Source organism: Lutjanus erythropterus, chromosome 19 (assembly GCF_056507025.1).
Source record: "Lutjanus erythropterus isolate fLutEry1 chromosome 19, fLutEry1.hap2, whole genome shotgun sequence".
NCBI classification, from domain to species: Eukaryota; Metazoa; Chordata; class Actinopteri; order Lutjaniformes; family Lutjanidae; genus Lutjanus; species Lutjanus erythropterus.
In genome coordinates, this window is record NC_139335.1 from 11571189 (window position 1) to 11599037 (window position 27849).

At 41.6% G+C, this 27849-nt stretch overlaps 1 protein-coding gene across 1 annotated transcript in view; it reads right to left on the bottom strand.

Moving 5' to 3' along the window:
- col5a3a (collagen, type V, alpha 3a) overlaps positions 1 to 27613 on the bottom strand; it is a 59369-nt gene extending 31756 nt beyond the window's left edge. The window contains exons 1-13 of the mRNA XM_084745279.1: positions 27329 to 27613; positions 14789 to 14956; positions 14195 to 14408; positions 13542 to 13704; positions 6689 to 6811; positions 4792 to 5211; positions 3603 to 3722; positions 3375 to 3491; positions 3213 to 3266; positions 3062 to 3103; positions 2670 to 2732; positions 481 to 555; positions 164 to 247 (exon numbers count right to left, since the gene is read on the bottom strand). Coding sequence (XP_084601405.1) covers positions 164 to 247; positions 481 to 555; positions 2670 to 2732; positions 3062 to 3103; positions 3213 to 3266; positions 3375 to 3491; positions 3603 to 3722; positions 4792 to 5211; positions 6689 to 6811; positions 13542 to 13704; positions 14195 to 14408; positions 14789 to 14956; positions 27329 to 27413 — 1728 coding nt within the window. The 5' untranslated portion in view covers positions 27414 to 27613. The remainder of the gene's footprint in view (positions 1 to 163; positions 248 to 480; positions 556 to 2669; positions 2733 to 3061; positions 3104 to 3212; positions 3267 to 3374; positions 3492 to 3602; positions 3723 to 4791; positions 5212 to 6688; positions 6812 to 13541; positions 13705 to 14194; positions 14409 to 14788; positions 14957 to 27328) is intronic.
- Between the last annotated feature and the right edge of the window lie 236 nt (positions 27614 to 27849).

Genomic DNA, 27849 nt, shown 5'->3' on the forward strand with positions numbered 1-27849 from the left:
GTGGGCCCTGAGGACCAGGATTGGGAAACACTGCATTAAGGAGTCCCCAGAATATTTTCTATCGTGTAAGACCTGGTCATCATACAGTTTAAGATGATAATCTCAGCAGTCCCTGATAATGTATGCACAATATCGCCTGTGTGAAGGTTTGTGTGAGATGTACCTTGGTCTGTTGCAGGATAGCCTGTGCCTGTGCCTCCTGGGAAGACACCACTGGTCCCTTCTGGGAATCACCTCCATACTGGAACTGGAGGCAGTGGAAAAGAGGAATCAGTCCCCACTGCAGGATTCCCCAAATGTAAATGAAGTTCAATCACACAGCCCCCCCTTGTGGTCATGCCACAACTCCACACTGGGAAAAGGTATGTTGTGTGTGTGTGTGTGTGTGTGTGTGTGTGTGTGTGTGTGTGTGTGTGTGTGTGTGTGTGTGTGTGTGTGTGTGTGTGTGTGTGTAGGCATAAGTGTGCTTTAAGGTCTTACTGGTAGCATCAACAGGGTTCCTGGAGGACCTGGGATCCCATCAACTCCTGCAAGACCTGGACGTCCTGGGGGACCCTGAAAAGGGAGGATTGGGAAAAAGATAAGCATCAGCTACTGCTTGTGTGTGTGTGTGTGTGTGTGTGTGTGTGTGTGTGTGTGTGTGTGTTTGTGTTTGTGTGAGTGAGAGAAGGGGAGAGGGTCTAAATGGAGAGAAAAACAGCTCTGCAATCTGATCACTGTAAGAACAACCTTTGCTTCATTTCCACAGGGCATGTCACACACACACACACACACACACACACACACACACACACACACACACACACACAAACACAAACACACACACACACACTACCTTATCTTCTCTTAACACATTGTAAAGATCCATTTTAACAAGTTATTTCATGTAACAGAGTCAAGATTGTGTTTATCAGATTACTGCTTAAGTTATCTAATAAGTATTCAAATGGAGAAGACATTCCTCCACTAGTGATTACAAGAAATTTGAATCAATGTCTTTTGTCAAATGAGTGACACTTGCAATGTAAAAATTCTGGATATGCAATAAAATTAGTTATCAAGTTAGAATCTAGAACAAACCATACAGGTTTATCATTTTCTACCAGAAGCACTAAATGTCTACAAGATGTCCCGTTAAGTATTACATAAAGCCTTAAAGCCATGAGTTAATTCATTTGTGTCAATCACTGGTAGAGAGGCTTATGTGTGTTAAACAGTCTCACACTGCTGCACGAAGAGAGGCAGCATTCCCTCTCTGTGCTTTTGACTCCTTCACATGTAATACTTCCAATACCTGTGTTTCAGGAGGACCTGGAGGCTACTGCAAGTTTAAATTATACCATACAAAGGCATCATTTGTTAAAACACATATTTGGTGTGTGAATTGTGAACAGGTGGTATTTTTTTCATCATAGGTGACATTACAATTACACTAGACTGTGAAAACAATCTTATAAATGAATGTTTACATGAGAAGTTATGATAGTAAGGACCAGACATGGTACATGCACAATATAAAGAGGTGATATATTCTTTTGTTTTAGTATTTTAGTTTCAGTTAACTTTTTTAGAGCAAATAGAAACTTGATTGTGACCCATATTCACGTCTTTTTAATGCCACGGATAAAGAGATTATTTGTTGATTTATTGTATTTGTTAATTCTTTACACATTTATTGATATCAATGCCGCATTCACTGATACCATTGTTACATCTCTTCAAATAAGCAAATAAAAAGTAGGTTTGTTTGTGATGTGGGCTGAAAGTGTAATGTGCGTAGCTACTGAATGTTTGCACAATGGCTGAAGGTGATGTGCTTGTTAAACAATGGGGAGCTACATGCTAATAAACTGCCATCAGCATCTTTGCAAAGCAAAAATGATAAAAAAAAAAAAAACATCAACAACTGGGAATTGACAGAGCATCTGTCAGCGTGAGTATGTGTTCCATTGTAATGAATCATGCACAAATACACTCATTGGAGCAATGACACACACACACACACACACAAACACAAACACACACACACACACACACAAGAAAATCAGGTCAAACATGTGTGAGTCAACATCCGTCCCTGAAGTCCAGCAGGTTCAGCTCAGGACTGAATGAAGACATTGTGATCCCATGGACATGTTTCAATGTGAGGTTGTTGAACCCTCAGCTCTGTCCCACAGGTGACCAGTGTTGGGAAGGTTTGAAAACATATTCCACTACGGACTGAATATATGCCATGAAATGTAATTTGTAATGTATTCCATTAGATTAATTATTAAGTTAAATATTTTAAATACTTTGGATTACTTGGAATATTTCAAAGTTGTCTTACTGAGCCCGTTTATCTGAGTCACTCTGAATGTAGTTATTAACTTTTGCATTATATTTCCATTCCAAAAATGCATTCCTGTCAGTGTCCTGTCTGTGTGGGCCAGGTGCACTGCAGGCGCACACTTAAAAAAAAAAAAAAACTGTTTATGTGACGTGTATTTCTAATATATTTTGAAGCAAATCAAACAAAAGCAAAGAAAGTATTCAGTTCTGTTACTCATTTTTAAAGACAGTGACTGTATTCAGAATACCACCAATTTAAACTGTCACTGGTTACTCATATTTTGTATTTTAAATACGTATTTTACTTGGGTCCAGGTCCAAGCCTAATCCATACTCACCAGTTCACCGGGATCTCCCCTGGGACCTGGAGGACCGGTTGGTCCAGCTGGGCCAGCGAGTCCCTGAGAAACAAACATTCACAGCACTCAAACAAACATTACGAACAATGAAATAACAATCTTATACAACATATTCTAACTACAAGTGCTTGACAATACTTCATTTTTATTTATTTATATAGCTTCATTGTGTGTTAATGGATGCTTCCAAAATTAAAGAGCAATCTTGCATTGCATTGTAGTGTAGGTGTGTAGTTTTTCCTTTCTGAAAACACAGAGCCTGCATCCTGATTACAAGAATCTAAAACATTTTGCAGCACATATGGACAGTTTGTTACATGATGTCACATCCTGTACAATTACAGAGACGTCATTTTTTCTTTTTTTCTTACCTCTGGCCCTGGCGGACCTGGGGGTCCTTCCACTAATGTACCCTACAAACAAGCACAGCCAGAATGAAATGTACATTAGGAGAGTATCAGCTTATTCCCTTTCTCATAACTGAATCTTCAGACTATTCACTGAATGCTTCTAGTAGCGCACCGGTTCAATAATAGCTGGCTCTCCCTTCTGGCCTTTCTCTGCTCTGAGGCTGGCCTGAGGAGGAGAAACAGATGAATAGATGTGGGCTGTTAGAAATCACTTGACACAGGCAATTGAAGACGTGACCACTCACTTAATGTATGAGTTCACTTTGAGATTTACCTCTCCATCCCACGTCCTCGCTCGTTCCCGCTCTGCAAAGTCAAAGCCGTCCTCATATATTTCGTACTCTTCATACTCTGACTCGGTGTCATTCCTGTAATCTTCATATTCAAGAGTCTGTTAAGGAATGAAAAACGCCATTAGTGACAGGTGTAGTGGATCCAAAAATAACCTCTCGGTGTCTCTGCGCTGAGGTGAAGACATTTCTCGTATTTGCATTTAACCTACCTCATATTCAGTAACATTCGGGCCCACTGTTACCGTGGAAACTGAGAGATCATCATAGAGGTCTCCATAAAGGTCATCACCATACTCCTCCATGACTGGCTTCATCGCCGGCTTGCCCTCCTGCAGCACAACACACACTTAAATGAGTCACGGCGAAGATGAACCCGAGGACACTGAGCACTTCTCATTAGCACCCAGTGCTTCCTAGTAAAAGCACATATTGTAATTGTAATGTACGATATGAATGTTAGCAAAACAGGTGGATTTTATGGGAAAGTGTTGATTATCCTGGATACAGGTTGGCAGGTGTGAAAGTTAATTACAATGCTGGAGTGTAATTAGTTGATGGACTCAGATTCATGTGGCAGCATGGCAGAGACTGTGACAGCTACAGAAACAGCATGTGAGCATGAAAATTAGTTTGCTCTGCAAATTAGCAAATAAACAAGAAGCAAACAGAGAAACGCCTTTTTTGTTTCTGTGGGAAGTTAAAAATTGACTGTATTTTTAATAAATGATGAGCAGTTGTCAAAGTACCATTTTGACTTTACTCTTGAAATGATATTTCACCTTTATTCTAAACATTCGGTCTTAATCCTGACAAAAATATTTTTTTCATATGTCTGGGACTAATACTGACAATTCAACTTGACATTTCACTTTAATCTCAAAATGCAAAATTACCCTTAAACCTTTCACTGCAATATCTATAAAATGTCAGGAAATAGTGTAAAATGTCCATCCCAGTGTAATTAAGTCTTTAAATGTCTTGTTTTGTTGATCTAAAACCAACAGATATTCCATTTAATGTGATAATAAACAGAGACAAAGTGGAAACCTCCATATCTGAGAGGCTGAACACTCATTTTGCATGAAAAAAATTAAACAATTAATTGATTGTAAAAATAGTTTAATTCTTTTTTTAATGCCTGTCTGATTTGGCAAGTGAGTTGCTAGATTTACTAGCCCGATGCGGTATTTTACTTGCCCTGTGCAAGCGGGCAATCCTTTTTGTTGCAGGATGTAGAGGAGCTGATGATTAGGATGGTGCTGGTTAGTGGTGGTGGTAAGTAGACTGAGAGGGAAGAGGTGCTCTCTATGGTTAGGAGGTATTAGGGGAGTGATCGGTTAGAACTGCAAATGGCAGGAGGGGTTGGGGTGGAGAGCATCGACAGGTAAACTCGTCTACCTCCTCAGTAACCTTTGATTCGGGCAATGCACTGGGCACCACAGTGGGGGCCTCAGTTGTAGAGTCAGGCTCATGTGTGGGCATCTCCATGAAGGTCTTGTCGAAGACTTCAGTGGGGGCGACAGTTTCTAGGGTGCTTTTAATGTCTGGCAGCTCTGTGGGCTGATAAGGCTCTTGGGATAGATACTCGGGCAGTGTTGTGGACACTCTGAGGAAGCCGTCCTCAAGACCCTCCTCTTCATGTTTTTTCTTTCTGGATCCCTTCTTGCCCTTGCCCTTGCCTTTGCGCTTGCCTTTGCCTTTAGAGCCCTTATCCCTCTTCTTTTTGTTCTTTTTGCCTTTCCTGTCCTTGTCGGAGTGCTCCTGTGGTTCATCGGGCTGGTCACTTTGCATCAAGGCATCAGACCCAAATTGGGAGTTCTTTTATGGAAAAGGGAGCGTAAGATGAGGGCACAGGTAGAGGATGGAGAAAAAAAACAAACACTGCTGTGAATGAAAATACAATAAAGGAAACAGCCTTCAACAGTAAAGTGATGCATAGAGGTCCTCAAAGGGCCAGTTACCTACTGTGATTCCCACTGAGCTGGTAAAAACCTAAAGCAAACATGAAATGAGAAGGGACAAACAAATGTAGAGTTGTTTCCTCCCAGTGAAAGCAGAGTGTGTATTTGCTTGTGTGGTCAGGGGTCACTCTGTCTATGATCCTACAGAGGTGCTAATTCTTAGTGTGCTTTGGCAAGTGAGCAAATACAGGTTGTGTCATTATCCAGAGTGATGTCCATTGCATGGCAGTGATTTGAATGGGCTCTGCCTGAAAATGACTCTGAAGGCCCGGTCTGTGAAAAGACATCAGACGTGATTTAGATCCACTTATAAACAAGGTCAGTGTGTGAGGGAGAATGATGGGAAGTAGGTCAGTGGGGTGACAGATGTTGACATGTTCTGGATTCAGAGCTCATTGCTCAGCTGTAGTTCTGCAGAGTCCAGCTGGATGACTCAACATGACCTCACACTACCACTGATGAAGCTTCTCTGGAAAATCATCAGAGACCACATTCACATGCCAACACGCAAACCCTGACATATATGAGTGTGTGCACGTAGCATACAAATAAAAAAACATAAATAAAACATTTAAGTGCTCAGTTAAAACATTCACATTGCATTCCTTGAAGCACAGCCACACAAACACACACACACACACACACACACACACGCACACATCTCTCTGCCTCTGTTCCTCTGGCTGCCTTCTTCCTCCTTATCTCTATCTTTCACACACCACCAAAGAAATATACAGTAATTCATATCCATGACTGATTCGATTTTTTATGCACGCCTTGAGGAGGGGAAGAGCTATTATATCATGTTTGAGTTATCTGCTCCTGGCTGTATATGTGTGTCTCTGTGTGTGTGTCCCTTGCCAGAGGAACACCTGACCTTAAGAATGCTCCACTGCTGGAGGCATTTTAAGGAAGACACTTCTTCTTTGACTGATGGCCTGTTCTGTCTTAATCTCTCAAGTCTCTTTCTTCCAAACACTCAGTACATTTGCACCACTCAGACCTCATCTTGGCTGGCCCTGTTGTCTGCTTGTAAATCATGGAAGTCCTAGGGACACATAGGTCTATAGATAGGCCTGCTTGTTTTCATTTTACTAGCTAGCTATGATGCAAGGGCTTCTGCACGCCAGAGACTGATGTCTAAAAAAATGTGTAAGCACAACAAAACAATAAAAAAAAAGAGTGAATGAAGATATTTCGACCTCTGTGTTCAGATAAAAAGCCCTGTCTCTGCAGTTAACTGAGGTGACCTAAAGTTACGCTTCATCGAACTGTACAAAGATTTGCGTGGGTTTTTCCGGCAGGCGTTGCCTCCTGTTGGTGGCAGTACTGACCTCCCGCAGCTCCAGGGCTTGGATGTTGTAGGGCAAAGCAGAGTCACAGTCTGGTATGTAGTTTTCGCAGTAGCTGGCAGCGGCCTGAGGGTCCTCCACAATCAGTAGCTGCTGAATATCCCCCTGAAAAAATCCAGAGAGCAGAAAGAAAGAAAGACAAATGTCACATTATAAAGCCTGGCATACAGGAGAGGCAGAATCCTCTCACTAGAGCACAGACATAAATATACAGCAGTCTCTGCAGGGTGAAGAGATATTCCATGGACCAAAAGACTGAACCTGTCTCATGCCCACTAACTTTCATAGTTTTGCATATTGCAAAATGTGGCCAGACACTAGAGAATCCTGCATTTCAATACCATGTTTTGGGACATACTAAATCCTTTTTCTGTACCCTGCTGAATGAGTCTTGGTACAAGGAAGCTTTGTTGAGGGTTCTCTGACATTTATTTTCCTGATTTGTAGTTATAGGGCTCAGTATTGTTACTTTCTGTAGAACAATTGAGCTTTTTATTTCCTAGTTAGTGGGGCTTTGTTTATTATTTTGGCCTTGGAGAGCCCGATGCCTTATTCCCTTACATTTTTGCAATTTTAATCTATTTTTATCTTTTTGCTGTAAATTAATGTTACACTTTAAGTTTTCAGCAGCCCTTTCTTGTCATTTTGTTCACATTTTCACAAAGGTTTTAGGAAAACTGGAAAAGTAACTCCCTATTTTCCCCTAGACATTAAATACAGGTCATAACAACCTGTAACAATACACCGTAACACTGCAGACAAAATGAGTACATCAAAGCTGGCTGCATACTAGATATAAAGTGGAATACAGTAGCATCATCAAACTGTCACTACTGGTACAACTACTACTTACTACTGCTTCGCTATGTTCCCATAACTCCAGGAGGGGCCTGATTGTGTACTTGAAACAGTCAAATAGCTCTCCGTCACCCCCCTGTCAGGACCTTTCACTTCCCAACCTGCCCTGGAGGCGTAGCCAGTGTGTATACACAAACACGCACAGAGACAGCACTGCTGGACCCTGCAGCACTGAGCCCACAGCCTCTGTTGGCTTTAATGGCCTTACACTCAACATCACTCTTGTCTCCTGTCCACATTATTTTATTACATAATGCTTTGCAGTGCTGACCAATTATAACCGGTTGATTAATTCTCAGCTGATATACTTAACAACAAATCAGTTATCAAGTAAAACACAATGATCTAAAAACAGTCTCCTCTGGTACATATGACTATAAAACAATTTAGGCTCAAATATGTTTTGATAGCCATTTGTCATTACTTTGTACATTTTATAGGTTTAATAATGAATAAAACGACGTATACAAAAGAGTGAAAACAACTGTGAGCTACAGAGCCAATTCTCTTCGAGACAAGTCAGAAAGTAATTCACTATAAATTAAAGGCAGGCAGCCATATCGCACGGTGTTTGACAAGGTCTAGATTACATTAGCGATACGAATCTTTGTAACTGACAGGGCATTGCAAACATATTGCCCGGTGAAACGTTATCCAGGGACAGACGGGCAGCCATTTGTGATAAATCAAGTCAGATTAACCGCTTGATGTTGTGTTAATTGTGGTCCCATTGTAATCTCTTTAATTGGGCTTTAGCGGCCAGAGGTGAAATAAATCAAAACATATCGCTTCTCTGTTAGCTGCCACCAGCTCATACAGTATGTCTTATAATACAGCTCGAATCGTCCCTCATCAGCAACGCATGTCTTACGGAAAGTCTGGATCACCATACGCAAAACTATAAACCAAGACTGCTGAAACAGTCATTTTTGCTTTATTACATCAAACATGAAAGGAGTTGTTATCCACTTATCCTTTTTTCTTCCTGTTTTGGCCAAAAGCCAGTGTCAAGCAAAGCAAATTATTGCACTCTGAGGTGAGAGACAGAGAGAAAGAGTGAGAGGGAAAGGCAACAGGGAGTTAATCCAATCTAATCCAATCTCAATTTGAGATCAAAGGCAACACTTTCACACAGAAGTTTTCCTGTTTTTCTTGCCTAGCAGGGGCTCTCTCTTCCAGAAACACACAGCGAGTAAAGTGTTGCCCAAAATCATGTGTGCTCTGCCATTCTCCATTTAGGACGGGGTAAGGACATCTGACGAGGACATTTGAGGACGTGCCGAAAAAGAAAACACCTCAGCTGAATCCACAAAATTTTGATGGCTCACAAACACCCTGGATGAGGTCACACATGGCTCCGCTGGCAGAACTTCATGAGAGTTTCAGAGAGTGACCTCTTTGCTTTCCCCTGCTGTCTGCAGCGAGGAGTCTGGTGCCAGCTAGCCAAGAGTCATACTGTTTCACCAAATCACAACTAACTAGACCATATATCAGGTGCTGCACACTCATTTGCAGTGCCTTAATCAGAGCTCAATCAGTAAAAAAAAAATTGCGCTGTAGTGTGAGTCACATCCTCTGTGTGGGTGAAGAGTAATAAACAAGCTCGCTGTAAAGAAACATCATTTTTGATGCTCCTTATTTGCTTTAAGGGCAACAGATGCTCAAGACTAGCCAAAAACATCTGACAACAATCCGACATAAGTCATTACCAAGGCAAAATATGACTTCAGCAGACCTTGACAGATTTAATGTGCGTCTCCGATTTATGTGATAAATCAATGGGGTTACTAAACATTCAAATAAAGCTGCCCTTTAATGATATGCTTGACAAGTCCTAGTTTCAACATGCCTATATCAGCGAGCCAAAAACATTTCTCATTTCCAGTGCTAATCGAGATGGAATAGTTCTGAATTTCCTCACAAATAAACGCTGGGCTGCTCTTATCTAAGCAGTCAGCGTGTTTGAGGCACATACACAAGGCACACAACAGCCAAGACGGAGTGCGACCCAACTTGCAGACAGTTTGATGTTTGCTTTGCTATAAATGCAAGCAGAGTGTCGAGTTTGAACACCAAACTTCTGTGGTCATTTGTAGACAATCTGGAAGCAATAGAGACATTAGTGGCTGACCACGGTCCCCATGCTCCCACGCTGAGCTCCCACACTGGGAGAACTGGACCGGAACACTGACCTCCTCCCCCAGAACCAGGGCCTGGGAACAGAGGCCCAGAGGTCAGCCTGCTTAATTTCTCCTCCCCTGGTACCAGCCTCACCCGAGGTATACAACATCAATGCCAGACATGCATACTTATGGCTATGAATACATATATTACATGCACACACTGAAACTTATATTTCACAACCAGATGTAATACAAACATAAAACAGGATTTTTTGAGGATTTTTCTCTTGTTCCACAGAAAACAAGATGTTAAAGGGATAGTTCACATTTATGAAGTGGGGTTGTATGAGGGACTTCTCCACAGTCGGTGTATGACCTACAGTAGTTGGCGCACCTCCAGTTTGGAGAAGCACCAGGAGTACTGCTGTATCACTCTCCCCAACACCATCAGACTACTTTGGCAAAAAAAAAACCCCAGCAATTTGCTGTTTTACCGCTGCCTCAATCGGTTAGTTTGTTTAACCCTTTAAAGGCAGAATAAGTAGGATTTATCATTTGTCAAATTCCAAATTTACCAACATTTTGGTCCTGAGTATCCCAAACACAGTAAAATAATGACAAAATAAGGAAATACAAGCAAAGTTAAAGTTGAAAAATATTCTAAACAGAGGGTACACTTACTATTTTTTAAAATATGGATTGCTGCTAATCATGTCCACGCCAGCTTAGCTTCCTGTAGTCTGGCTGCTTCTCCACCATCTACAGTTGGTATTACACTGATTATGGATAAGTACCTCACACAACCCCACTTCAAAACATCCCTCACAATCCCTTTAAGACTCAGTTCTAGATTAAACTAAGTGCAATGTTCCATACACATGACCGCAATGACCACAGAATGTGCACGGACTAAAGGATGGATCTGATCAACACATAGTCTGAAGGGTATTAGTCATCCCCACAAATACTGTATCATCATCATCATTTATCTTCACATAGGATGATAAATAAGGGCATGGGAGTGTTTTTGGAGTAAGGCCAAGGATTAAACGGTCTCCATTGCTTCTGAAAAGGGAAATTTATAGAGCCCACAAGGAGACACATTTCTTAACTGAAGTGGGATAGAAAGTCGTTTAAAAACTGGAATGCCTGTCAGTGCAGAGGGAAGTTTAGGAGGGGAGGGTAACTTACAGCACAGGAGGGGCAACTGAGGTGAACTCAGGCCAAAGGGAAGGTAAAGTTAATGTGTGGACTGCAATTGTTGAGCAGTATGTGTTGTCAGGACATCTGTTTTTGTCCGGGTGAAAGTGAAGAAGGCTGTGGTTTCTGTCTATTAGGCCAATAGGGAGTGATAACAACACTCCTCTGTACTTTACTCATAAAGTTTAACAGTATGTTCCCTTTTGCAGACTGTGCGGTATTCTTGGGACACTGAGGGGAAAGAAAGTTGGGAGGATAGTCATGTATTTAAACTTGACTATCTTATAGCACTATCTATCTTTCCATTTCTTTCTTTCACTCCAGTGCTGAGCAGACACAGAGCCCTGAGGACATGGCAGGGGAAGGGGCTTGAGCTGATCTCTGTTTCATGCTGTGGGCGAGAGATTTAGACTGGAGCCTCATTGGGAATGACAATGGAGCAGGGGTTGCATATTGTCATGGGGAGCACAGAGAATGACTTATGACAATAAAGGTTACTGCAGCGAGAAAGAGAAAATGGGACCACTAGTGTGAATCCTCTCCCAGCATATTGATACACATGTGAACATATACTTTAATGCTCTTCGCTAGAGACATTTCCTTTAACTTCAAAATGAATCAAATTATCTAATTTTTCAAGTAGCCACACTTGGAAATGATTTAAAAGAGTAAGACACAACAACTGTACATGCAAAAATGGGTACAGCAATCCAAATAGTGAGTTGAAGCCATAGACTGTATATTAAGCAGTAACTTTATCTGTTATACACGTCTCCTGAGATTTAAAAAATCCCAACATGCATTGACAGAACAAGCAGGCATTTGAGTTCTAACCATCGCACATCACAAACTACATTTAATCAAGCATGTTTCTTAGTGTCCAAAATGTACAGCTGGCCTTTCAGACACACATTACCACATCTATGGCCAACATTTCTATACTGCCAAATCCAAAAAGGGAGGACAATGTGTCATTTCTTGGCTTTGCTATGGAAATAATGAAGCTGGGCATGTCTGAACAGCACGTCCTCTTCTCCTCAATCTCTCTCAACCACGTCTTTTCCTCTGCACTCCTTTGTTCCTGCAGCGCTTGATTGACAGGAGACCCATGTCACCCCTAAGCCTCTTGAATCGTGATTTTCCCTTTAAACCTTTTCTCAAATAGCTTCAAAGGAGGGGGGTGATTCAACAGTATCATATACAATTTGTATTCTGCTTATTCCACCTGTATAATGTACCACACTGTAATGATCAGACAATATGATGTATATGATCATGCATTAAATGTCAGATCCTTTCTAGAATTTTAAAATTAAGTGGATATGAGAGATGTTTGGCCATTAGTGCAACAAGAAGAGGTTGCCTAATATGATCAACAAACTATCCAAATCCTCATTAGTTTTTTTAACAGACTACAGAAATGTTCTCATCAGCAGCAGTAGCCTGACCTATCTCCGCTTTGGCAGTGCTGGAAAAGGTGTGGCTCTACATATTATCATTCTGCTATGGGAAAAGAAAATGCTCTGACTTGTTTGTATTTCTTTAAATCAATCACAATCATCTTCGGCTGCAAAAGCCCAGGATGCAGCAATGGTGCCCCTGCTCTTTCAGTTGAACATTTGCACGTGGGGACGAGAGCTCTGCCATTAAAATGGCTAAATCCCCTGCAAAGGAAAAGGTAACGGCTGCTGGCTTGTTTATGTTCATACCAGGAGCGACCAGGTTAGGTTTAGGGTGACTTGCAATTTTCAGTTTGTTGGCTGCCAGCTCAGATGTTGTTGGTGTTGTTGTTTCACATAGCAACAAGGACTTGAAAATGCTAACTTGCAAATAGCAGAAGAATAGAAAATTGCTGCTTGAAATAGGTGGGCAGAGGCAGGCTTATACCCACAGCCTGTCAGACAAGCAGCAGTATGGATAAATGGCATAACTGCGAGAGGCTAAAGCAAGAGACTGAGAAATAATCTAAGAAATAAAAAAGCCATACAAATGAAAACAAGGTCATCAGTACATCTCCCTACGGCGCCTTGTCAGATGATTCACCTAATATGAATTGCATATTACCCCAGTCAAACAGTCTCCTGTGGTTTCATCCACGTATTTAATAACACAAAGTTCATATGGTGCTGACTCTCATTTACTTCTTCGCAACAGAAAAAAAAAAACACAGCACATGATGTATTCAAATTCTGTATTCTTTTTAGTAACTGCCCACCCACACCTGGTGAAACTTTGGCGGCTTACAATGAAAAAAAGGAAACTGGAGTTTTAATATAGGAACATTTAAAGAACCGGTGTGTAGGATTTAGTGGCATCTAGTGGTGAGCTTGCAGATTGCGAACACCTTGCCTCACCCCCTTCTTCCAAATGTGTAGATGACCCTAGGTTGGCCGTATCTACAGCCAGCGTTTGGTGTGTCACTGTGGCAGAAGACCCACACCCTCTGTAGATATATACAACTCATTCTAACACAACAATTCTTATTTTCACAAGATTATACACCAATGAAAACATACTTATCAATATTCTATTCAAATTCTGTCATATTTTGCCAATATATCCCTGTAAATCTTACACACTGGACCTTTAAAGAAAACCAGGACAACTATCAATTATAAATTTTCAGAGGCTCCAACTGTTTGCTAATGTTCTACCTCAAATACATCTTCGTCCAGCAACCGTGTCCCAAACACAGTGACACCATCTGTGCTGACTGCAGCGTTGTCCCCTCGCAGCAGATCCAGGGTCTCTACCCTCTGACAGTCCAAGTAGAGGGTCACAGACTTGTCCTGCACGCTGTAGGCTATCCTGTGCCATCTGAAATAACAAAGAGACAGTGAGAATTACTATAACAGACAGTTGAGCCTTGGAGGGAGGTATTGTGAAAATGTACCAGTGGAAGTATTTTTTTGTGTGTGTCTGGAGATAAGTCTGTTGCCCAGCAGAATCAGTGATGCATAGAGCTGTTTCACACCTCTTTCAAGTCAGGCAAAACAGAAGTGCCTTTGAGCCTGTGAAGGATTGATTTCCTTAACTCCTTTGATCAAGTCAAATCATTGCAGCAAGAACTCCAGAAACATCTTATTCCCTTTAAGGTCAGTCAAGGTCAAGCACACAGAGTGAGTGGTGCGAATCAAACTGCAGAAGTGTGAGGACCGCCTCAATTTTCAAGGCTTGAGAAAGTTAAACTTTCACAGTTAATAAAAATTACACACATAAGATACAGTGTGCTGTCAGATCAGCAGAAGGGCAAATATTTCATTAAATCTGCCCTAATGAAGAAATTATAGACCCTCAAACTACCCACTTTCCATCAGCCAGGTTGATCTTCTTAAAAATGGGGTACATCTCTGGGGTGGGTTGTCCATGCTGGTCCTCATACAGGAAGACAGGCGAACGGCCCACTTCAAGCCCAAGCTGCTGCACCCCCTGGTCATCATACACTGAAAGCAGGAAGAACTGGGAGCCCTTTTTAGCTCGAACGGTGGTCATCAGGGAGAAATTCTCAGGAAATTTGGAATCTGGAAGGGGAGGAGAGGAGAGGAGAGGAGAGGAGAGGAGAGGAGAGGAGAGGAGAGGAGAGGAGAGGAGAGGTGCTGTTAAGTCATACAAGAGGGAGCACAGCAGGGAGCAGACATTTTTATAACATGCAGGCACCACCCGCTGCCAGTGAGACCTGAGTAAAGATAATAATGATGAAAAATATTGCCCATGAAAGCTGTGAGCACCCACTGGGAGGAGTAAAGAGAGTTCAAAGTCAGGTTCTTAAGGTTTAACTGAGAGAAGAATCCCTCAAAAAGTGACACATTTGAGTGCGTTTTGCCATTTTTGGAAAGCATTTCATTGCTGCATGGGACAGGAGAGATGACATATAGGGTTTAGTAGGAAAAAAGCGCCCTACCAGGGAAGAGCTGTTTGGTGGGAGCGCTGAGCTGAATCTTTTTGTCTATCTTGTAGGCCAGGTCCGCCTCCTCCATGCCCCTCCTGTTGGTGCAGAGACCAGCCTCTAAGGCCACCCCCTCCATGTTCTCTGAAAGCTCCAGCACTTGCAGAACATCAATGGGATTGACTGGAAATAGACAGACAGAAAGACAGACAAAATGAGCCATATACACATAATGACAGCCATGGCCCCCCTCACTTTTTCATTATGCCCTTCAAAAACCTGAAGCCCTGCCCACACTGCCCCAGCTGATATCACCATTTTCTCCTCTTTCTCTTTCCTGTCAGTACAGTTTGTACATGCCAGTATCTTCTGTTGAGATTCTGATTGTGATGCTGCACACGCAACCAGAGGTGGGTTGTATTTGGATATTGGTATGAACTGCATACTTCATAGTTACTCATTTATCGCTGACTATTATATATTCTTATTATTATTAAATAATACTATTTTTTTATACATTGTTTTGTTTGATAACCTTTGTGCTCTAAAAAAAATGACAGCACCAAAGGCCAAACTGATGAAATTCAACGCCTGGAGCAGATAGAAGAAATATGGTGTCTGTATTTCATTTCGTGCTCGCTGACTGTAGCTAATTCTATCTCTTTAAACAACACATTGCTTACATGCTTTTAAACAAGCCGATGTCCAGCTTTCTACGTATTCCTGTTCCTAGTGTTGTATGAAAAACTATAAAAACTACTTATGACAGGGTGGAGCTTGCGGCTGACGGCAGCAGCATGCTTTTAGTCATGTCAGTCTAACACTTAAACTCCTCCAGTGTGACAGCACTTTGTTGTCTGGCTCAGTTAAGTGCTGGTTGTTACCGAGCTGAAGAGCAGGGTTTAGTGCGGCTGGAAGCTGGTCTTAAAGTGTGGAGGCTTCCTGCTTCCTCGGAGTCGGAAGAGACGAACTCCTCTGAGATGTGGCGGCAGGTGGCCAGGCTTCTGTGGGTGTTATTATAGGATAGGGGTGGTACACAGCCTAACCCATAATCCTACTGCAGCACACCTGACAGCTGACACCTGCACATCGCTCATCCTGCACCAGAGAGCAACAATATGTCCGCATCGCACTTATCACAATTTGAACACTTCACTGGCATAAATAAGGTCTCCTCTCATTATCTATCATGATACTTTAAAGTGTTCGTATGAAAACACTTGATAAAGGTTGATTTGAGGACAACTGATCACATCAACTGATAAGAGGGAGATTTGTGTGTTGTGCAAACACATACAGTATCAAATTATGCTTATTTGCATTGAGCATGGCAACTAATGCCCGTGTAGCTACAAGGTTTCTCCCAGTGTTGCATCTCTCTCATTACAATGTGCCCTGCTTTATTTGCAGTCCACTGCTCATGTTATTAGATGTTCTGTTGATAAAGCGCTGCCGTGAGCATTAGCCAGGATCAGAGTTCTGTGCGCAGCCAGTCTCCCACCAGCTGCTAGAGAGAGCCTGTTCGGGGCAACTCAGCACTTAGCATTCCAGGCATCTGAAATGAGGATCCTAAATCCAAATTGCCTCCTGTAGCTCCTGCCGCTCATACAGAGCTCGCCTTTTATTCTCCTTGTTAATTAAACATGTGGAGAGAGTTTACCGTTGCCCAGACATTGCTTGCAGAAAAAAGCCTGCCTTACATTTTATGGCATTATTTATTTGCATAGCAGAGGCCGTTTATTCCAAGCAGCTTTGAGAGCTCACACTCTCAGTCCCATAGCATGGCAACAGGGCTGTAAATAGGTTAAGCTGTGAATTACAGCTGGGCTCCAACAATGGAAAACATTAGGTACAGATCTAAAGGTATTTAAGGCCTCAAGGCTTAAATTTTCATTTTATACAGAGTCATAAACAAGGCATGTATATTAAATAATTACAGAAGTTGCTGGCTTCTAACAAGGGAAACCTCAGGCTGTTATTTGTACAAGTGGCTCCAATAAATGTTCACCCACAAACAGTCATTTAGGATAATTTTCAAATCTGCTCTAGCCATCATGACAGTGAAGCGAGAGCTAAATGTCAGGGGAAAAGGTATCTATTGACTTTAAAAGGTCAAAGCCCAGTCATCCACGCTTAGATCAAGAATATTAAAGACAATGACGGCGTCCTTATCATACAAGGTATCTCGTATGTGCAAGAAGGTTTTAAAGGACCAGTCTGACCGCCATTTTTAATTTAGAATGAAAATATATTGATTCACACTGTTTTTCCCAGGTAGGGGTGTCCAGCCCCCTATAACTTCCGCCTATGTTGATTTCAGCATACAGTCGACCTGTGTGGGCACTGGTTGAAAATAAAAAAAGAGAATTCAATCAAAAATGGACAAATGGCTTTTATTTTGCCACCTCATACCAATGCTAAACTCCTATGTTTAATTTGCAATTTGCAGTCATACACACAAGAAAGATTAAATTCAGTGTGTAATGTTTTACTGAATCAAGTCTTTGTTTTTTGGCCTGATGTGGTCGCCTGATAAAATAAGGTAGATGGATAATGATGGTTAAGTTGGTTAGTAAAGTGAATGGGGTGCCACAAACTCGCCATCATGGCATTAATTAAGAAAGTCAGTAGAAAAAGTCTAACTGCATCCTTGAATGCCCTGATCAGGCCATCAATTCAGAAGTAAAAGACAAAGACATGTCACGCCAGAGTCTCTTTTATTCTCATAGCTTAAGGTTTAATCTTCATTAAATAATTAAACATCTGCATTGCGGTCAAGGCACCTTATTCTTAAATCAGTTTTCTTTGCACTTTACATCATGTCTGGGTCCTAATCCTTAATGTTTGTATTTAATTGAATTTGTAGGAATGTCTCTGTCTTCTTCTGATCCCAAGTGAGCTCTTTGTAGCTCTGTCGTGGCCTTGTTTTATTCCTGCCTGCAAATCAATTTCCTTTCAGACAGCAAAGTTTAAAGTTTGTGTTTTAGTCAAAGGTCAGAATCTAGTAAACTCTCTGTGCATCTCTCTCTCTCTCTCTCTCTCTCTCTCTCTCTCTCTCTCTCTCTCTCTCACTATCTTTCTTGTTCTTTCTTTATCTCTCCCACCATGCACAGGGAGGAAGAGAGGTCAGAAGGCAGTGATGTTTGGAACAGTCTGAATAATGTTCTAAATTGAAGCAACATGGGACTAATTACACGGGATTCTTGAGTTTCTGTCAGCTCATTCGGAACAGCACCTGACAAAATCCCCTCAAAACAAACTAACACAATTAACTTTACAACAAAATTGCTTAATTTCTAGCAATCCAAAGATGATGTGTCAATGCAACCCATGAACTGCATACAGTAGATCTCTGAACCACTGAGTTTTAAAAATAACTATTGCCCAATTCTAAAAATGTTCCAGCGATGGGTTGACAGGAGACTGCTGACCTCTGACACTCTTGAGAGTGCCCAGACAGAGAACAGTCAAAATGTGCAACAATGCCACAGGGAGAAATCTGAGACAAGGAACACAAATTCCTCCAAAAAAGAAACTGCATTCACAGTCTCATGTCAGTTAAACTTGCAGGGAATAATAGGCATCCCACATCCAAGTGTGCAAAATAAACTGCTGAGGGATAAGTTTGGCAAGCTGATTCAGAGGACGTGGGAAAAGCCTGTGTTGGACGTAAGGGGATGCAACTCTGATTGCTGCTGTAACACCATCAAAAACTAGTTGAATCCAAGATGACCCACATAAAATACAAACAAGTTTCTCTAAAGTTCCCCTATTTCACCATTTCAGTTCCACCGCCCCTGACTCTGGCGTCAAGAGGAAAACCCCAGGCTAGTGGCAGGCAGCCATTTGAAGTCTGGATTCATGCAGCAGTCAATAAAAGAAAGTTATCTATTCCCTGCTTTGGATCCATTTATGGTACCTTAAGTTGTGCCAGTTCTTACAGCCTCTTTTCTTTACCTGTCCTGCAGCACTGACTGTCTGAGCAGGTTTTTCTTGCATCTCATTATCTCATGTTCTTATCTCACCTGTCAAATGATGTTACTTCTACAGCTGGGATTCACAAAGTGGGGCCTGTAGGCCACTGGCAGCCCCCGGAAATATTTTGTGTGGCCCATGAACATGACTTGATATGCATGCATTATATTTTAATCATCCACTGTCCACTTCAATACTTTCAATTTCAATAGCCTACATTTAAGACTGGCTACTGCATCAAACCGCGACATAACAACTGTCTGTTCAGGGCTCAACAGCAAGGATTGCCCGCTTGCCCAGGGCAAGTAAAATGCTGGTAAATGTTGTTGTCAGCCTCACAGATATGGGCATTTCATGTTTTTCTCTGTTTAACTGAATATCTTTGGGTTCAGACTGACATAGCAAGACATTTAAAGACAACAACTTAGCCTTTGAGAAACTGACACAGACATTTTTCACTATTTTCTGACATTTTATAAATGTTGCAGCCCTAGATTAAATAGGATAATTAACTTCAGTCTTTGTTGTTATTTGATAACTATTAATAAATAAAGCAATTTGCATGGGGGCAAGTAAAAATTGGCTTTGGGCAAGTAGATTTTTGACCTACTTACAAATGACAACTTGTAGAAAGTTGAACAACTTGTAGAAAGTTGAAATCTAGCACAGCAAATTTTACAATTTTGGTGGACAACTTGGCAGTTTAAGATGGAAGTGAGATGAAAAAGCCACCACACAAATATATTGTGTGGTTGAAGAGAAAAGAAGTTTTCAGGAAAAAGGAATGAAATCTTGTCAGGGAACAAATAATGTGGTCTGCTTTATCTCCAAATATGTGAATGTAATGTGAAATGTCATTATCAGAAGTTCATGGATTTTCTTGTGCAGCCCTCGATCATATGTTGACTCCCTAAATTTGCACTGAGTCACCAAACCTGAGAGCCCCTGTTCTGGAGAAAATTAGGAAGAGTGATCAGCATCTTCAAAAACACTCTGGTTTGGCTTCTGATAGACAGGACTTGTGGCGTGTGTAGCACGCTGTCCTCACCACTTTGAGATATGGCTCAACATGTTTGAAATAGCATTGCAGAATCTCTAAGGACTCATGACTCAGTGCGGGGTTTTTTCAATCACACTAAAAGGTCAGAGTACATGGGAAGGAGCCCAAATACCCAGCAATTTCACAGACATCCAGCAGTTTGGGGAAAACAGTAGTAGCTGACACACACTGTACAGCATGTAATTACTATGCAAGTATATCATAATGCACTTGAATACAGATTCACTATGTTATACAGAGTGCCATTGTTTTCTTGTTCTTGTGCTTTTTTTTCTCTGAGACAACCATGTCTGCCCAGCAACAGTGCTGTCCACAGTCCTCTTTAGCACTCCACCGCACAGATCGTCTATCCCCTGAAAATGCCACCAAAACAGTCTACATCTGTGTATCTTCCCTGGCTGTGTGACACTTGACACAGTCTCTCCATGCCTCGCGGTCAATACAACTCAGCGCCACTTCAGTCATACATGGACATAATGTGTTCTCTGTGTTTCTAGAGCAAATGTCTCTGAAGACATTCTTTATGACTCACACCACCTACACTCCAAGCTCAGCCTGAAAATACCACTTGCACACACACACACACACACACACAATACAGCACTGTCAAAATCTATTGCGCCTGGGAACTGGGGAATTTTAACAAGAAATAAAGCCAAAATGAATCTGGGCAATGAGAATTTCCCATAGTGTCTTGGACCACACCCTGAGATGACTGGAGGAAAAGCACTGACATTTGAACTTTAAATTACTGTTTGGAGATGTGCATTGCATGCAATTTATAATGAATACAAGATGACAACACATGATCCTGTGCTGAGCATGTGTACATCGAGCAGAAATACACACAGCATCTTATTCTCATAATTGGATCTCTTCTTCCTTTTTAAATCTTTACAGAAATTCCACTCTCCATACAGTTGAGAGAGCATTTCTTCAGAAAACACTTTAAATGTGACAAGCTGTAAAGCATGTAGTGAGGAACTATGAAAAATTGGTGACAGATCCACTAGAGGTGGTTGAATAAATCCAGACAGTTTCTCCTAGGCCCCGTGAAGAATAGCCTTAATCTAATTAGCAGTGGGTGTGACCTTTTGTCTGGGTCACCGCTGTTTGTGGACAGGAACACTATGAGGCGAGGGGAGCTAATAGACACTCTGAGCAGATGAAAATTCAAACACATGAACGGCCGAATAAGATTGATACTCTGGCTGCACACATGGTGACATTAGCATTACCAAACAACTTGCACAAACTGTTTATATGAAGCTCAATTATAAAACGCCCACACAAGGAAAAAACAGCTCTTTGGACCTCTGCCCTCGTCAAAAATTGCCTCTGAAGCATAGCATTATTTCATCTGTCAAACACTTTTCTCTTTTACTTGTAAACCAAGCTTATTAAAACCAAGAAGTGTTAGAAATATCTACAACAAATGTATATTTATTGTTACATGGATGCAGAGGCATTTGCTGGGTTGGAAGTATGCAAACTGTGAGGCAGAGATGTTTATCGCCCTCAGTGTGCTTTGTGGTTTGGTCTGCTTTCAGTTATCACTGAGAATTTAGCAGCAAGTCAAGTCAGCGGTTGTGTAGACGACTGCTGGGAATGTTTCTTTTTTTTAAACATATTCTGAGAAATTATGGTTTATGAATATTAAGAGACAATTAATGTGATAATGAAAGTAACCAAGAGTACCTTAAGTTAAGTCTTTGATCCATTTTAAGCATGTCTTTTCTGTAATACCAGAACAAATTTGTAAAAACATTATTAATATTTATATGAGTATGGTCTCCAGCCTGTGCAGGTATGAAGAGATAGACGAAAACCAAAAACAAACATAGAAGCTGATGTAAGAAAGTACATTTTTGCTGAACTGCACAAGCACAAAAAGTACAATGGCCAGGAAGAGTGAGAACTGGACCTAACTTGAACAGCAACAGGAAATGTTCTAGTTCTACATAAAAACAACACTGCTGAGAAATTCAGTTTACTAGTGCTTTACCATTTTCCTCCTATGGATCAAGCCTTCTACATTATGTGAAATGTGGTTAAATTTGAGGAATAAAGGATAGGATAATGAATGCTGTGTGCTACAGTTTCTTTTTCCAGTGTTTCATGCATTATACCAACAGTTACTGTAAGCATTTTTGTGCATGTGCATTTTCATAATTTTTAAAATATATAGACTGTGGGAAATGCACTGAATGTCCCTTTTGTAACTTCAATCACAAACCGAACATGAGAGACAATGTCTGAACTTAACAAGTCTCCATGTAGCACAGGGATCTCAAACTGCTGGTCCGGGGGCCATTTCTGGCCTTGCCTCCCCTTCCCTGTAACATGATGTCAAAAATATTGGACATTATTTAGTTGTTCTTTCTTGTTGTTTCATGCCAGTTTTAGCTACCCTTCCACAGAATCCAGTTGAATCCCCGTGTTTCACCTTGATGGTGAAACCGTAGGCAAATTTTCACATTGTGGACAATAAAGTTTGTATATTTGTATTCACAATCATATCCTATTTAAATATTGTATGCCTATGAATCTATTTCTGAAGGACTGCATGTTGCAATTCAATTATATTCTATGTCCAGAAAAGAAAAGTTTGTTCAACAACATTTCTGTATCTGCAAACACAGTGGCATGTGGCAGATTAGCAAGTTATCATATTAGATTTATGATCAGTTACCAAACAAAGCTAAAGTTTTCACTGTATACTCTATGGTGTTTGACGAAACCACAGAAAAAACAATAATTCTCAGCAAGCCAGTTCCATCGGTGTATTAATGATGAAACTGCTGTTTGCATTTTTTTGACGAATAGTATGACAAAATAGGCTCTGCTAGTAATTCACAGAAATATTGCGCCCACTTGCAGTACTTAAAAGCTGAAGTGGCCCCAAGCCAATTTGAGTTTCAGACCCCTGGTGTAGGGTGTATCACGTCAAACATGCCTGTCAAATGCACGAATGCAGCTGTTGTTTCTCTCACCTAGCCTTACAATCCTAGCATGTCCAAAAAATTAAGACACACACAAAGCTCCAGTTTATGCCTCTTCAAAAATCTTTTCTTCCCATGATTACATTTGAGTGACATATGTAGGCCACTTATAGATGAATGACCAAAAGTCTTAAATATGAAAACCATTGTAAAACAATGCTTTCTCAGAGTACTCCACTGAATATGGGTCAGTGGCTGTGTCCTGTTGCTTAGACACATGCTCACTGTGACAGTGAGTTGGTGTTGAAGCTGCAAGATTATAGTGGAATTTGGTTACACATTTCCTTCCATTTCACATCAGCACCACATTCTTCAATCTCCACAGTTTGTTCTGCTCATGTTTATTCACAGCGTGCCGGGTCAACGGGCCAAAAAGCTGCTTGGCCCATAGAGAAAACACCTGCCCCTCAAGGCCCCTGACTGGGCAGGCGGTCCACACAAACACACATTTTTTTTTAATTTCTGTACTTGCGAGGACATTCTTTGACTACAGTAAATCCATTCCCTGACCATAATCTCCACTGCATGCCTATCATTGGCCCGTAACCTCGCCTGACCCAATTTTTAATCATTACAGCTAAGAGTTGAGGGTTTCTTAATACTGGAGGATCTTTTCTGAGGATATCAGGTCCTCATAAATATGACATATATCAAACCACCACAACAAATACAAACACAAGTTCTTATGCACATGTGCATCAAAGGACACACACCTCAGGCACAGTGGATTACCTACATTCAAACAAGCATACATATGGCCAAGCCCATTTATGTTTCAAGCTCAGGCAGTCATTTAGCTTCTCAGACATCATAACATTCAGGCAGCTATTATAGAGAGTAACAACAGAGTTGGCAATCAAAGAATAACACTATCTGCTACACCATGTGTAATACATGTGAGTACACATGCTCATTTAGAAGTTGTGGTCCTTTGTTCCTCTGTGAATTCTCTGTAGGCCTCTGTGGTACATTGAGGCAGATCATTCCCCTCTATATGAGCAGATTAGTGTCTATATGCTAAAGGACACTTGGCAGGTCCAGTTAAGTTGAAATATGAGCCAGGTCACAATGTCACTGAGGGTAGCATATTGTTTTCATGAGTCTACAGACGGCTTACTACTGTGACCTCTGCTGAGATGTGCATGAGCATGTGACGGATGACTATGGTAAAACTTTTCTAAAGGCTCATAAAGTGGGATAAAGGGGCACGTGACATGTAAGGGGACACTGCGAAGAAGTCAGCTCCTCTGATGTCTGCTCATTGCAATTCTACAGGAAGCATCTCCAGCTAGTCCACAGAAAGCTTCTCGAAGCATCTAGTGATCAGAAACACAGAGCCATAGAAGCCTGAGGGAAAGGGAGTTACTGTGTTTCTGGAAGCCAGATGTGTGTTGAATGCTATAGATTGCAGTCCAGCGCCATGAAGTGTTTAAGCATCATTTCTACATATTAAAGACTTGGGGGAATTCCAAGCAGTTTGCTTCATCAAACAGTCTGGGAAGCAGTTTGATATGACACTTGCAGCATCAGCAGCTAGGGACAGACATCTCAGCATCTCTGAAACTTCTGATGTTTAATGTTTCCATTAGTGAAACACAAACTCACATAACAGAAGAAAACACTAGAGTTGTAAGAGGCGTAAAATTCCTCTTTTTCTATTCTCTATCCTGCTAAATTCAGCTGCCTTTTTCATTTGTTTTCATTTGCCACTAATTTGTTGCTAGATCAAAGGCGAACAAGGCTCGCCGTCCTCCTTTGGGAGTCTGGTGCAGGATTGGCAAGGAAGCTGGATCAAACGGGACGCAGTGAGGGGGCTGTACGCACGATTTCCCCTCTGTCATAGAAGCAGTCAAGGATGAGGCAGGGCATACGCAAGAGGAGAAAGATGATGTAAATGAAGAGATAAGGCATATAAAATAAAAACAAACACCGCCTATTCCCCGACTTTGAAAAGAAAAGAAGAAAGAAACAAAAACTGAACAAAAATGTGTTGAGGCAAAAGAACAGAGGATTCTGATTGAAACTAACTGTGGACGTGTGCAAGAATGTCTCACTTCCTGTCAGCAAACATGACTACAAAGTGTTCTCTCATCTCTGTCGAACACACACAGAAAAGGCGGCATATGGGAAAACATTCTTGCACTGTAATAAACACACACACACTCACAGGCTCAGAGACACAAAGACTTTATCAACCACATGCACGTATCTAAGACGGCCATATCAGCACCACCATATGTCCCCTGCACTTTTAAATCATCTCAGCCTCCCACTTCACAGGCTCTTATAAGAGCACAGTGGACAACACTGCCACTGTGTCAGTTGGCTCCCCTCCTTCTGCCATTGCTTTGTTTCAGCCTCTGAATTCCAACAAATCCTTGCCAGCCAGGAAGTGGGTACATGTGGAAGCCACGAGTGAAAAGAAGGCATCTTTTAAACACTTCTGGTGACCACAGGGATAACTCCCCGCTGTTGAGGCATGTCGCTCCATCAGGGAGTCTCTAAACCACAGCACCTGCAAGGAAATGGTCTGCTGCCAGTTGGAGATACTCAGGACATGGCCACAGGGCATGAAGGTCTGTGTGGGTGACAGAGAGCAGGAGGCCAAATGACATGCAGTATGCATGCGCAAGTCGGCTGTAACGGACTATCTTGGGAACAAGGAAGGTCAAAAATGGCTGAACAAGCCTAAAAGTGTGGCAAATAGGGACACTGTGACAGACAGAGAGACACAGCTGTTTAACAGAGACCAGGCACTCTTCTTACTGGTGCATCATTGAAAAATGAGCCCAGTCACTCCACTCCTGCAACACAAAGCCTGACTGGGCCACATAAGTTACAACGTGGGACAGACAATACGATAACAGATAATTACCTGCTTCTCATGGCCAATACTGATAAGATAATCGATATTTTCACATTTTTGTATTTTAAAAAGAGGTTCATATAATCAGTAGTGTATGCACGCCTGAGGGCAGCAGTAGACTCAGGCTGTCTGAGGGGCAGGAGCGAAAAAATGAAAAGGGAATCACCTGTATGCGGCAGGGCACCAGCACGGCAAAAGTAGTGATGCATTTATGGTTAAACAGTTTCAATCCCTGGATTAGATTAAAACTGTTTTATAATGTGGCAACCTAAATTGAACTTTGTCATGTTTGGAAGGGCAGTTCTGACTCTTCAAATGTTCATCTAGTTTTCTAGTAAAATACATCAAAAAACATACATAGTTTATAGAGGATTTTACCCATTAATTAAAATTAAATGCTTTGACATATTCAAAATTAGATATTATTGACAATATTTCTTAGCTAATGCACACAGTTACAGATAGAGTTGGACTGGCCAACACTGGGCATTATTTATCATGCCTCCCTTGTTAACAACTGTGTAAAATATGATCTGTGTTAGTAGCCTGTAATAAAGCATGTAAAATACTGAGGTGTGCCAGAATAATCATAACTCAGGCAGTAAGAGTGTTAGTGCTAAGCGCCTTCACTTAAGACCTATGTGAGCAGAGGGCACATTAAACAGATCCATGACAGGAATTTTAATCTACTCAGTTCGGCCAGTGTTCAGCCTTTCCCCTCTTTCTCAAACCAACGTTAAACCTTTTCACAGTAAACCGAAGCTGGTCACAAGCAAACTCAAACATGACATCATGCATCTCTCGAGGTCGCTGCTGCGAGTCTTCAGGCAGGCAGCACACCTGACACAGGAGGAAGGACACATTCAAATTCAAACCTTGAAAATATGTCAAATCAAAATGTGCGAGCTGAAGCAGGAAACAAACGCTGAATCAATCAGAATTTGCTTCTTGTGCAGGGGCCAGGATCATTAGTATGCGTGCACACACAAAAATAGCTTCTACGTGATTGCAAATCCTCCGCGCAGTTCTGAAAACCTTCCGACAACTTGTAAAAGTCATTTGAGCCAGCTCAGTTTTTAATCCCAGCCTGAAGCGAGTCTGTGGGCCAAGAAGCAGCATCACCAACACATTCGCACACATTCAAAGACATCAGAGTGGAAACCTTTAAAGGCAGAATCAGTTGGATTTGTCCGAGCTGTTCATAAACGCATCAGAAAGATAGCTGATTTCTGAATCTCATTTCCAGGTCGTCAGATACCGACGTTTTGGTTTGGCAAAGCTTCACAGCACAGCAAAATGATGGCAAGAAAAGTAAATACAGGCAGAAGGCAGGGTCTGCAGATTCAGCCACCAACACACACTTGTGGATCACAAGTGAAGATTTAAAGAGATTATGTTTCTGAGAGTCTGTACACGTTTAAGGGAAAATATTGCATTTTATGCCTTTGAAGTAAAGATTATTCTTTTGCGCTAGTAACTTCGTGTTGGCTGAGGGGAAAGTGATGAATGAAGGTGCCTGAAAAAGTCATGAAAACTTGGATAAAGTGACAGAGCATCATTTACAGGGCGCCCTTACGGGACTTGTCGGCATTTTAACTTATTCTAGCATCTATAGCACATGGACATCTTTATTATTTAACCAGATACTTTACCAGTTTGTGTTGCCGTCACGTGAAGTAGCATCAAAAGAAACAGCGGTGTTCTCCTGCGGGACCTGCTCCTTATTAAATGCTCCATCTTTCCAAGCGGAGACCCCCCTCTACCTCCGCCACCAGAACTTTACTCTGCACAAGTTACTTCTGCAGGAGCTCAGCAGCCATGCGGGGAGAGAAAGAGAGAAGCCAGTCTGTAGTTCCACTTGCTTGATTGTTGGAGAAGTTTTGTTGTGGTGGCTCCTCTCAGTTTCGCTCTGTCCCTCTCATTCAATTTCTCCCTCTCAGCCTCACTCCCTCCCTCTGTTCTCCACCTCCTCCGCCTCTTCCCTCCCATAGGACGGTGTCCTGGGACGCATGCATGAGCGGTGCGCCTTTGCGAGCCTCTCATCATAAATCACGTTTATTACTCGCGATAATTTGTTAGGTCTCAAATCTTAGAGGTGCTCATTACCCACATAAGTGATGTTTCTACCTGGTAACCTGTCAGTTTCCTGAGTCTTGCTGATTCAATCAGTGTA